The 13,286-nt window shown below is 54.5% G+C and overlaps 1 protein-coding gene across 1 annotated transcript in view; it reads left to right on the plus strand.

Moving 5' to 3' along the window:
* Positions 1-13,286, plus strand: part of LOC147086839 (tyrosine-protein phosphatase non-receptor type 18-like) — a 110,471-nt gene that overhangs the window by 33,122 nt on the left and 64,063 nt on the right. The window contains exons 2-3 of the mRNA XM_085978335.1: positions 5,926-6,034; positions 10,987-11,063. Of these exons, the coding sequence (XP_085834461.1) occupies positions 5,926-6,034; positions 10,987-11,063 (186 nt within the window). The remainder of the gene's footprint in view (positions 1-5,925; positions 6,035-10,986; positions 11,064-13,286) is intronic.

Consider the following 13,286-nt stretch of genomic DNA (forward strand, 5'->3'; position numbering starts at 1 on the left):
AAGAAGTGAATAGACATTAAGAGGTATTCAAAACGGGACGAGATGGTGAAACTCTAGTCCTGGCAGATACCTGATCAAACACGAGAAGGGAAACTGAAAGTAATGAAGATGAGCAAGGTTGAAGAGCCAAACGGAGATCCCGTCGAAGAGAAGAGCAGAACTTCTTCAAGGTAGGCATTCCTAGAAGAGGTGTGGCAGTGAACCAAACACTCGTATGATCGCAAAATACTGCAGATGCTGGAAATCCGCGATGGGATCTCCGTTTGGCTCTTCAACCTTGTTCATCTTCATTACTTTCAGTTTCCCTTCTCGTGTTTGATCAGGTAGCTGCCAGGACTAGAGTCAAGATGGCGGCCGAGACGGTCCGGTGCTGAGCGCGCTCTCCCTGCTTCGGGCGGCCAGCTCTCGCCGCTCGCTCCCGCAACCGGAGCGAAGTGTTCGGCGAGCCGGGCAGAGGCAGCGCAGCGCGGCGAGCAGCAGCAGCAGCAGCCACGTCGACCCGCTGGAGCACGTCGGCTGGCAGCTCCTCGGCGGGAAGGAATTCCGACTTGGGGGGGGGGGAGGGGGAGCCGAGCATGGCGGCCAGAGGCCGAACCGCGAGAGGGAGAAGCGGGCCCCGGGCCGTCGGACTGCGGAGCCGGCGACGGTGAGGAGGAGGCCGCGGCGAGGGACATCGTGCTCCCACTGCCACGGGAAGCCATTGGCCCAGTAATTCCTGTCACAACGCGTGAGTATGGTCAGGGTACTCACGCGTGTGCCCGGAGGAATTGCCGGTTTTCAGCATGCACAGCGCATGCGCTGAAAACCAGCATTTCCTGTCGTCTGACCCAAGGGGTTAAGAGGCTGAACGCATGCGCGGTATTGGGCAGCGCGTGCGACTTGGATTTCCTGTATTTTTACAGATTTGCGCGTGTGTAAAGGCCTCCGGTTTTTACGCATTGAAAAACCACACGTAAGTACTTAGTTTTACAGGTAAGTGGGCCTAGAAATTCAGTCGCGTTTGCGCCCACTTATGGGCTATAGAGTGGTTTGCGCCGGAAGTTTTTTCGCGCCCGAAATTCAGTTGGTCCGTAACATCGACGTTAGCCGGTAGCGCTGCGCCGGCACCGATGACGTCATCGGTGTGCGCAGCGCCCCGGTTCCAGTGCAATTCCGGTCCGACCGCCAAATTCAGTTGCGGCCGCCTCTCCCGTGGCGGCCGCAAACAGCGTTTGCAAATCGGTGCCTTGCAGCGCCGAGAGGCCGGCGCATAAAGGTGGAGGGGCGGCCGGCCGCTTTCCCGGCGGCCGCCTGGCCGCACCTCCCTCCCCAGACTCCTGCACCACCCCCCCCGCGGCATTGGTGTGTCACTCCCGCGAGCCCGGCACTTCTCCGTGGTGCCGGGCTCATTTGCCGGGGGAATCCAGCGGCGATCTCACGGCTGCAGGCAGCTCCTCCTTAAGAGAAGGAGGAGGCCTGCAGTACCCCAGCCTGCCGCACCGCATCGGGTGCCGCAGCGGCAGCTGGACGCCTGAAACTGACATTCTTCGCCCCAAACGAGGCGGCCAAACCCTCCAATAGCGCCCGCCTCCGTGTTGGGGCGGCGCAACTGAATTTCAGGCAGGTGCTACGGGAATCCGGCCGAGCGCTAAATTTCGGGCGCTAAAGACCTGGCGGGGCTATACCTAATTTCTAGGCCGTGGTCTTTTAGTACAATTTAGAATTTTTTTTTCCACAGGTTTATTATTTTTAAAGAATCTACAGTAAGGTAAGTTTAGTTTTTTCAAAAATTTGATTAATTGTTTAAAATAGTTTTTTAAAGTTATTCATAGTTAATTTAATTATTGGGATGCTTTTAAAAATTTTATTTAAAGTTTAAGTAGTGTTTTGGGGTGCCGTACTTTTCATGAGTTTGACAGTCTTTACTATCAAACTTATGAATGAAGTTTCCCCTCCCCTGATTGGCTGAACAGTGCTCACCTGATCCCAGCCGGCACATCGCACTAACTACGCCGCTGGGTCAGGTTAGCACAGCGCGCCGGGATCAGAACCGGGCCACTGACAGGGAATCCACTGCGGGCCAGGTTTCAGATGTCGGCGCGCCGGGTAAGTGCACATCGGGGGCTTGCACGCGCGGCAAGCCCCCGACGGGAATTACTGGGCCATAGTATTGACTTTCTGCACACGGCGCTGTGTGCATAGCTGACGCATCCCTACAGGGAGTAAGCATTCCATTGTAATTGTACTTGTACTGGTTACATATGGCAAATAAAATTGAATTGAATTGACTCGGTTTCACCATCTCGTCTGGTTTTGAATACCTCTTAATGTCTATTCACTTCTTTTGTTCCCTCCCCAGCCCTGCCTTTCGATTTATTGCATTTCCTTGCCAGTTTTGAAAAAGGGTTTGACCCGAAACGTCGACTCTAATTTCTCTCCACGGATGTTGCCCTGACCTGCTGAGTTTTTCCAGCGTTTTCTGTTGTTATTTCGGATTTCCAGCATCCGCAGTATTTTGCTATTGCAATAAAGTCTGTCCTGCTGAGATGCAATTCTGTAAAATAAGCGGTCCACTGGGGTGCACACAGAGAGGTGACAGTCCAAAGTCTGACCTCCTGTTAGTCTCTCTGTGAGACTCTTTCTCGTGGACGCGAATTAACTTGAGAAATCATTTACAATCAAAGACGTTTTTCCCCTCATTAAACCGGCGGTTGGGACTCGAGGGCAGCCGAGGGAGACGGGGATCGGGGCGGGAAAGCGGAGATGAAACATAGAAGATAGGAGCAGGAGTAGGCCATTCGGCCCCTCGAACCTGCTCCGCCATTCAATGAGATCATGGCTGTTCATCCAAATTCAGTACCCGGTCCCTGCTTTCTCCCCATATCCCTTGATCCCTTTAGCCTTAAGAAATATATCCAACTCCTTTTTGAATTGGCCTCTACTGCCTTCTGTGGTAGAGAATTCCACAGGTTCACCACTCTCTGGGTGAAGAAATTCCTCCTCATCTCTGTCCTAAATGGCTTACCCCTTATCCTTAGACTGTGACCCCTGGTTCTGGACTCCCCGACCATCGGGAACATCCTTCCTGCATCTAGTCTGTCTAGTCCTGTTAGAATTTTATAAGTTTCAATGAGATCCCCTCTCATTCTTCTAAACTCCAGCGAATTTGGATGATCAGCCATGATCTCATTAGATGGCGGAGTGGGCTCGAGGGGCTGAATGGCCTCCTCCTGCTCCTATCTTCTATGTTTCTATGTTTAATATAAGCCCAATCGACCCAGTCTCTCCTCATACGTCATTCCTGCCATCCCAGGTATCAGCCTGGTGAATCTTCGCTGCACTCCCTCCATGGCAAGAACGTCCTTCCTCAGACGAGGTCGAAGATCAGCCGTGATCTTATTGAATGGCGGAGCAGACTCGAGGGACCGAATGGCCGACTCCTGCTCCTAATTCTTGTGTTCTCACATCAGAAATCGGAAGGGGTCGTTGGTGGGGGGGGGGAAGAAAATATCAATTTTGTACCAAATCTCACGATTTTGAAGTGGTTGTTTAAAATTTGTTTTATGGGATGTGGGCGTCGCTGGCGAGGCCCAGCATTTATTGCCCATCCCTAATCGCCCTTGAGAAGGTGGTGGTGAGCCGTCTTCTTGAACCGCTGCAGTCCCGTGTGGTGAAGGTGCTCCCACAGCGCTGTTAGGGAGGGAGTTCCAGGATTTTGACCCAGCGACGATGAAGGATCGGTGCAGTGGGGAAAAGAGTTTAAAAAACATCGCTGGCAGCTCACAGGATGGTGTAAGAGAGACAGTTGCTAACATGAAAGGCCACATCCATAAGGTGTGGTCAAGATAACTGACCTTTGAAGACTAAAAACAACTCAGTTGAGACATGGGGCAGGATTTTCATTGGGCGGTGAAGGCAGGATTGGAGGTGTGTGGGGGGTTAAAATCCCGAAATCAGGGGTCCCAAACCCATCCCGCCCCCAACCCGCCTCCATGCCAGCTTCAAAGGAGGCAGGTACCCGCCCCGCACTGGGTCCCGCCTCCCCGAGGTGGGAAGGGGATTCGTGCCAATTAACTGCCTGTTAACAGGCAGTTTTTAGCCTAATCCCTATTTTCATTCCTGAAGTGTGGGATTCCTGACAGCTCCAAACCACGCCAAGTTAGTGAGGCGGGCCGTCGGGATGAAGGGCTTGGAGGGGTCGAGATGTCCGGTGTTCAGGTGAGTGATGGGTGCATGAGTGCAGAGGTAGGTGTGTTTGGTGTGTGTAAAGTGTTTAAAGAAGTTTTACTTACCTTTACAGCCTTCCTTCCTTCAGGTCTCGGGAGTCCCTCATCTCACCGGCACAGAAAGCAGAATGGCCGCGATCTGTCAAAAGTTGCAGCATTCAGCTTTCTGTTCTGGAGAGATCTCTAAATCATCCTGAGAGGAAGGAATTAACTTAGAATACAGATTGTCAGTGTTTGACAGCTTCAAAGAGCTGTGAAACGTTGATATTTCATCTGTCAAAAGTTCTTGACAGATGAAATATCAATCTGTGATGTCACCTGTTGCCGGGTGGCCCTTAATTGGCCTGAAGGTCAATCAAGTGAAAATCACGTGGGTTGGCCACAACTCGATGGAGGCGGGACTACAACCCCAAAAGTTGTAGACCCGCCTCCTCAATGAAAATCCAGCCCATGATGTTTAGCACTTCAGTTGCCCTGAGGGGTTTGTTATCTGGGTCGCATACTTCAAAGGTATTTTTTTTAAATCAGCATTCAGCAGTTTGAGTGAATGATTGAGGAGGCAGCTTACACATGTTTACCTTCGGACATGTAACCCAATCCGTGAAGGTGCATGCGGGCCAAGATCCAATCAGGTTGCGGGAATGAATTGTGCACGAGGCCGCCATGCTTATTTTAATGTATAACAATGTAGTGTTTGCTGTAGCAATTTGGAGAAGTCTGGCTAAAGACAGAGCAGACTGTCTCCCCACCGGAGTAATAAAGACAACTTGACTATCGATCTGAAAACCTTGTGTCGAGTGTTGGTTTAAAATACTCCACAACAAACGGCCGATATATTTCCAAGTCAGGATGGTGTGTGTGACTTGGAGGGGAACTTGGAGGTGGCGGTGTTCCCGTGCACTTGCTGCCCTCATCCTTCTAGGTGGAAGAGGTGGCGGGTTTGGGAGGTGCTGCCGAAGAAGCCTTGGCGAGTTGCTGCAGTGCATCTTGTAGATGGTGCACACTGCAGCCACGGTGCACTGGTGGTGGAGGGAGTGAATGTTTAAGGTGGTGGACGGGGTGCCAATCAGGCGGGCTGCTTTGTCCTGGATGGTGTCGAGCTTCTCGAGTGTTGTTGGAGCTGCAACTCATCCAGGCAAGTGGAGAGTATTCCATCACACTCCTGACTTGTGCCTTGTAGATGGTGGAAAGGCTTTGGGGAGTCAGGAGGTGAGGCACTCGCCTCAGAATACCCAGCCTCTGACCTGCTCTTGTTGGCACGGTATTTATGTGGCTGGTCCAGTCAATGGTCAGTGGTGACCCCCAGGATGTTGATGGTGGGGGATTCGGCGATGGTAATGCCGTTGAATGTCAAGGGGCGGTGGTTAGACTCTCGCTTGTTGGAGATAGTCATTGGCTGGCACTTCTGTGGCGCGAATGTTACCTGCCACTTATCAGCCCAAGCCTGAACGTCGTCCAGGTCTTGTCGCATGCGGGCACGGACTGCTTCGTTATCTGAGGAGTTGTCTCTCCTGATTTATGAGAGAGTGGGGTGGGCAATACTGGACCGAGCCCCCCCGCCACACCGCCCGCCACTCCCCACACACACTGAGCGGAAAAGGCCCAGGCTCCATCCCCAGGGGGCGGGGTGAGGGAACGAACTAAGAAACGATCGGAAGTGAACCCGTTGCCGCTCCGAACCCGTCGCCACTCACCTGTGCCGTGTGTTTCTCTCACGCAGGACATCAAGAAGCACCTGGCGTCGATCAGCGACCAACCGGAGTTCCGCACCGAGGCGGGCAAGGTGCGAGAGAACATCAAGAAGAATCGCTACAAGGACATCCTGCCCTGTAAGGCACACCGAGCGGGCCAAGGCTGGGCGTGGTTGTGGGGGAGAAGGGTTCTTGGCCAAGGGTTGGGGTCTTGGGCACGGTGTGAGGGATTGGGTTCCCAAACAAGGGAGGTTATGCTAGAGATTGGGTCGATTAGGCTTATATTCGCTGGAGTTTAGAAGAATGAGAGGGGATCTCATTGAAACTTATAAAATTCTAACAGACTAGATGCAGGGAGGATGTTCCCGATGGCGGGGGAGTCCAGAACCAGGGGTCACAGTCCAAGGATAAGGGGTAAGCCATTTAGGACAGAGATGAGGAGGAATTTCTTCACCCAGAGAGTGGTGAACCTGTGGAATTCTCTACCACAGAAGACAGTAGAGGCCAATTCATTAAATATATTCAGGAAGGAGTTAGATATATTTCTTAAGGCTAAAGGGATCAAAGGATATGGGGAGAAGGCAGCGACAGGGTACTGAATTTGGATGATCAGCCATGATCTTATTAAATGGCGGAGCAGGCTCGAGGGGCCGAATGGCCGACTCCTGCTCCTATCTTCTATGTTTCTATGTTAACACTAGTTAGGCCACAGCTGGAATACTGCGTACAGTTCTGGTCGCCACATTACAGGAAGGATGTGATCGCACTAGAGAGGGTGCAGAGGAGATTTACGAGGATGTTGCCGGGACTGGGGAATTTTAGTGATGAGGAAGGATTGGAGAGGCTGGGGTTGTTTTCTTTGGAACAGAGGAGGCTGAGGGGAGATTTAATCGAGGTGTATAAAATGATGAGGGGCCTGGATAGAGTGGATAGGAAGGACCTATTTCCCTGAGCAGAGGGGTCAATAGCCAGGGGGGCAGAGATTTAAAGTCATTGGGAGAAGGATTAGAGGGGAGTTGAGGAGAACTTTCTTCACCCAGAGGGTGGTGGGGGTCTGGAACTCACTGCCTGAAAGGGTGGTCGAAGCAGAAACCCTCATCACATTTATAGAATCATAGGATGGTTACAGCACAGAAGGTGGCCATTCGGCCCGTCGAGCCCGTGCCGGCTCTCTGCAAGAACATTTCAGCTCGTCCCACTCGCCCGCCCTTTCCCCGTAGCCCTGCAAATGTTTTTCCTTCAGATACTTATCCAATTCCCTTTTGAAAGCCACGATTGAATCTGCCTCCACCGCCCTCTCAGGCAGTGCATTCCAGATCCTAACCACTCGCTGCGTAAAAAAGTTTTCCCCATGTCGCCTTTGGTTCTTCTGCCAATCACCTTAAATCTGTGCCCTCTGCTTCTCGACCCTTCCGCCAATGGGAACAGTTTCTCTCTACCTACTCTGTCCAAACCGCTCATGATTTTGAACACCTCGATCAAATCTCCTCTCAACCTTCTCTGCTCTAAGGAGAACAACCCCAGCTTCTCCAGTCTCTCCACATCACTGAAGTCCCTCATCCCTGGTACCATTCTGGTCAATCTCCCCTTAACCTTCTCTGCTCCAAGGAGAACAACCCCAGCTTCTCCAGTCTCTCCACATCACTGAAGTCCCTCATCCCTGGTATCATTCTGGTCAATCTTCCCTTAACCTTCTCTGCTCTAAGGAGAACAACCCCAGCTTCTCCAGTCTCTCCACATCACTGAAGTCCCTCATCCCTGGCACCATTCTGGTCAATCTCCCCTTAACCGTCTCTGCTCTAAGGAGAACAACCCCAGCTTCTCCAGTCTCTTCACATCACTGAAGTCCCTCATCCCTGGTACCATTCTGGTCAATCTCCCCTTAACCTTCTCTGCTCTAAGGAGAACAATCCCAGCTTCTCCAGTCTCTCCACATCACTGAAGTCCCTTATCCCTGGTACCATTCTGGTCAATCTCCCCTTAACCGTCTCTGCTCTAAGGAGAACAATCCCAGCTTCTCCAGTCTCTTCACATCACTGAAGTCCCTCATCCCTGGTACCATTCTGGTCAATCTCCCCTTAACCTTCTCTGCTCTAAGGAGAACAACCCCAGCTTCTCCAGTCTCTCCACATCACTGAAGTCCCTCATCCCTGGTACCATTCTGGTCAATCTCCCCTTAACCTTCTCTGCTCTAAGGAGAACAACCCCAGCTTCTCCAGTCTCTCCACATCACTGAAGTCCCTCATCCCTGGTACCATTCTGGACAATCTCCTCTGCACCCTCTCTAAGGCCTTCACATCCTTCCTAAAGTGCGGGGCCCAGAATTGGACACAATACTCCAGTTGAGGCCGAACCAGTGTTTTATAAAGGTTCATCATAACTTCCTTGCTTTTGTACTCGATGCCTCTGTTTATGAAGCCCAGGATCCCGTAAGTTTTTCTTTTAACCGCTTTCTCAAAAAGTACTTGGATATGCACGTGAAGTGTCGTGGCCTACAAGGTTACGGATCAAGAGCTGGGAAGTGGGATGAGGCTGGGATGGCTCTTTGTCGGCCAGCACAGGCTCGATGGGCCGAATGCCCTCCTTCCATGGCGTACATTTCTAGGATTCTAACAAGGGTTAAGCATCGGGTGGAGTGTGGGTAAAGGGTTTCCGAAACAGGACTGAGTTTTTTCCAGCAAGGTGTCCATCAGGATCACGGAATATTGGCTAGTTGGCTTGGGAAGGCTGTTTGTTGGAAGCTGCAGCCTCCTCTGGGTTGAATTTAAGATGGGTAGGGGCCGGAACGATGCAGCGAGAGAGGGGATCGGTGCAATAAAGGGCCTGCCACTGAACCTGGTCCCCATTGACAATTTCAGACAACGTTCTGAGCATCGGCTTGTCTTGGGTACTTCCGATCGGCCTGAAACATAGAAACATAGAAAAACAGGAGCAGGAGTAGGCCATTCGGCCCTTCGAGCCTGCTCCGCCATTCAATATGATCATGGCCGATCCTCTATCTCAATGCCATATTCCCGCTCTCTCCCCATACCCCTTGATGCCTTTTGTGTCTAGAAATCTATCGATCTCCTTCTTAAATATATTCAGTGACTTGGCCTCCACAGCCTTCTGTGGTAGAGAATTCCACAGGTTCACCGCCCTCTGAGTGAAGACATTTCTCCTCATCTCAGTCCTAAATGTCCTACCCCGTATCCTGAGACTGTGACCCCTCGTTCTAGACCCCCCCAAGCCAGGGGAAACATCCTCCCTGCATCCAGTCTGTCTAGCCCTGTCAGAATTTTATACATTTTCACGAGATCCCCTCTCGTTCTTCTAAACTCTAGTGAATACAGGCCTAGTCGACCCAATCTCTCCTCATACGACAGCCCTGCCCATCCCAGGAATCAGTCTGGTGAACCTTCGCTGCACTCCCTCTATGGCAAGTATATCCTTTCTTAGGTAAGGAGACCAAAACTGCACACAGTACTCCAGGTGTGGTCTCACCAAGGCCCTGTACAACTGTAGTAAGACATCCTTGCTCCTCTACGCAGGTGGTTAAGAAGGCAAATGGTATGTTGGCCTTCATAGTGAGAGGATTCGAGTACAGGAGCAAGGATGTCTTGCTGCAGTTGTACAGGGCCTTGGTGAGACCACACCTTGAGTATTGTGTGCAGCTTTGGTCGCCTTATTTGAGGAAGGATGTTCTTGCCGTGGAGGAAGTGCAGCGAAGATTCACCAGACTGATACCTGGGATGACAGGAATGACGTATGAGGAGAGATTGGGTCGATTGGGCTTATACTCGCTGGAGTTTAGAAGAATGAGAGGGGATCTCATTGAAACTTATAAAATTCTAACAGGACTAGACAGACTAGATGCAGGAAGGATGTTCCCGATGGTCGGGGAGTCCAGAACCAGGGGTCACAGTCTAAGGATAAGGGGTAAGCCATTTAGGACTGAGATTAGGAGGAATTTCTTCACCCAGAGAGTGGTGAACCTGTGGAATTCTCTACCACAGAAGGCAGTAGAGGCCAATTCATTAAATATATTCAAGAAGGAGTTGGATATATTTCTTAAGGCTAAAGGGATCAAGGGATATGGGGAGAAAGCAGGGACCAGGTACTGAATTTGGATGATTAGCCATGATCGCATTGAATGGCGGAGCAGGCTCGAGGGGCCGAATGGCCTACTCCTGCTCCTATCTTCTATGTTTCTATGTTTATCCTCTTGCGATGAAGGCCAACATACCATATGCCTCCCTAGCATACCATTTGCCTTCTTGGAGACATGAGGTGATGCCAGCGACGCGAGGTTGACCCGGTGTCTGGAGAGGGCAGCAACCGGTTCACTTGGCAGCCCCTGCTGTCAGACCCCAGGGGGGGGGGGGGTGTGCAGGGAAGGAGTCACGAGTTGGCCGAAAAATGGGGGGGAAAAAGGTTGGCTGACGCACAAAACGGGACCTCGGCCTGTCCCTCCTCCCTGGGCCGAATTTCCACGCCACTGACCTCCAACCCCTTGGCTCTTGCTTGCGACCACCCTGCAGAGGGAGCTCGTCAGGTTTTTTTTTTACAATCCCAGTCCGACTCCTTCCCATGTCCCGGAGTGGGGTTGGCCAATTGGCGCCTGACCATATGAAAACTACTAGGCACTTGGTCTAAGCGTTAAACAAAGCTTTAATCAACTGCTTTACAACATGGAGGTCTAGCTGTGTCCTTCACTAGTTCCTGTTAAGAATGTCCCTGCGCAAGCTGGGCCCGTGCCCGAGTATTTATACTCTCCCTGGACAGCGCCACCCGCAGGCCGCTCAGTATTATTTCATAAGTCTGTCTTTCATGAATGACTGATTCATGTCAGCGCCCACCCGAAAGAACGTTACATCCCGGCAAACCACGTGAGGTGAAAGCCAGACCGCCTTGTTCGCAGGCCCGACGAAAGGCTCGGACATGAGATCAACCTCTCGTCCCAGATCGTGATGGGGACCCGTTAGAAAAGCTCATTGAAATACCAGTCTCCTCTTTGGCTAAGTCACTCCGGATTCAAGGTTAAAAGTGGGAGCGATGGGGGGGGTGCCTGCATCAGATCTGATCCCATGGACCTTGTGTTTCTCCTTCAGTTGACCAGACACGAGTGCCACTGTCTCTGCTCCTGAGCGAAGGATATTCCGACTACATCAATGCGAATTTCATCAGGGTAAGAGGTTCTTCTTTCCTTCGCTTTCGCGGGACTCTTCCCCCATCGCTTAGGTATTCCGGAGAGTCTTTCAGCGAGGGAACGTCCAGCTTCCTCGTTCTAGACCGGACAGGGCAGGTCCAAGGGGTTCGACACGATCCTTGCACCTTGGGAATGCAGGTCCGGATCCAGTGCATTGTCGGAGGGGCGGTACTGAGGGAGCGCCGCACTGTCGGAGGGGCAGTACTGAGGGAGCGCCGCACTGTCGGAGGGGTGGTACTGAGGGAGCGCCGCACTGTCGGAGGGGCGGTACTGAGGCAGCGCCGCACTGTCGGAGGGGCGGTACTGAGGGAGGGCCGCACTGTCGGAGGGGTGGTACTGAGGGAGGGCCGCACTGTCGGAGGGGTGGTACTGAGGGAGGGCCGCACTGTCGGAGGGGTGGTACTGAGGGAGGGCCGCACTGTCGGAGGGGCGGTACTGAGGGAACGCCGCACTGTCGGAGGGGCAGTACTGAGGGAGCGCCGCACTGTCGGAGGGGCGGTACTGAGGGAGGTCCGCACTGTCGGAGGGGCGGTACTGAGGGAGCGCCGCACTGTCGGAGGGGCAGTACTGAGGGAGCGCCGCACTGTCGGAGGGGCGGTACTGAGGGAGCGCCGCACTGTCGGAGGGGCGGTACTGAGGGAGAGCCGCACTGTCGGAGGGGCAGTACTGAGGGAACGCCGCACTGTCGGAGGGGCGGTACTGAGGGAGCGCCGCACTGTCGGAGGGGCGGTACTGAGGGAGCGCCGCACTGTCAGAGGGGCAGTACTGAGGGAGCGCCGCACTGTCGGAGGGGCGGTACTGAGGGAGGGCCGCACTGTCGGAGGGGCGGTACTGAGGGAGCGCCGCACTGTCGGAGGGGCAGTACTGAGGGAGCGCCGCACTGTCGGAGGGGCGGTACTGAGGGAGCGCCGCACTGTCGGAGGGGCGGTACTGAGGGAGAGCCGCACTGTCGGAGGGGCAGTACTGAGGGAACGCCGCACTGTCGGAGGGGCGGTACTGAGGGAGCGCCGCACTGTCGGAGGGGCGGTACTGAGGGAGCGCCGCACTGTCGGAGGGGCGGTACTGAGGGAGCGCCGTACTGTCGGAGGGGCAGTACTGAGGGAGCGCCGCACTGTCGGAGGGGCGGTACTGAGGGAGCGCCGTACTGTCGGAGGGGCAGTACTGAAGGAGCGCCGCACTGTCGGAGGGGTAGTACTGAGGTAGCGCCGCACTGTCGGAGGGGCGGTACTGAGGGAGCGCCGCACTGTCGGAGGGGCGGTACTGAGGGAGCGCCGCACTGTCGGAGGGCCAGCACTGAGGGAGCGCCGCAATGTCGGAGGGGCGGTACTGAGGGAGCGTCGCACTGTCGGAGGGGCGGTACTGAGGGAGCGCCGCACTGTCGGAGGGGCGGTACTGAGGGAGCGCCGCACTGTCGGAGGGGCGGTACTGAGGGAGCGCCGCACTGTCGGAGGGCGGTACTGAGGGAGCGCCGCACTGTCGGAGGGGCGGTACTGAGGGAGCGCCGCACTGTCGGAGGGGCGGTACTGAGGGAGAGCCGCACTGTCGGAGGGTGGTACTGAGGGAGCGCCGCACTGTCGGAGGGGCAGTACTGAGGGAGCGCCGCACTGTCGGAGGGGCGGTACTGAGGGAGCGCCGCACTGTCGGAGGGGCGGTACTGAGGGAGCGCCGCACTGTCGGAGGGGCGGTACTGAGGGAGCGCCGCACTGTCGGAGGGTGGTACTGAGGGAGCGCCGCACTGTCAGAGGGGCGGTACTGAGGGAGTGTCGCACTGTCGGAGGGTGGTACTGAGGGAGCGCCGCACTGTCGGAGGAGCGGTACTGAGGGAGTGCCGCACTGACGGAGGGTGGTACTGAGGGAGCGCCGCACTGTCGGAGGGTGGTACTGAGGGAGCGCCGCACTGTCGGAGGGTGGTACTGAGGGAGCGCCGCACTGTCGGAGGGTGGTACTGAGGGAGCGCCGCACTGTCGGAGGGTGGTACTGAGGGAGCGCCGCACTGTCGGAGGGTGGTACTGAGGGAACGCCGCACTGTCAGAGGGGCAGTACTGAGGGAGCGCCGCACTGTCGGAGGGTGGTACTGAGGGAGCGCCGCACTGTCGGAGGGGCAGTACTGAGGGAGCGCCGCACTGTCGGAGGGTGGTACTGAGGGAGCGCCGCACTGTCGGAGGGGCAGTACTGAGGGAGCGCCGCACTGTCGGAGGGGCG

Source organism: Somniosus microcephalus, unplaced genomic scaffold (genome assembly GCF_052327205.1).
Source record: "Somniosus microcephalus isolate GS21.2 unplaced genomic scaffold, FLI_Smic_1.0 unresolved_chr7, whole genome shotgun sequence".
Classification (NCBI taxonomy): domain Eukaryota; kingdom Metazoa; phylum Chordata; class Chondrichthyes; order Squaliformes; family Somniosidae; genus Somniosus; species Somniosus microcephalus.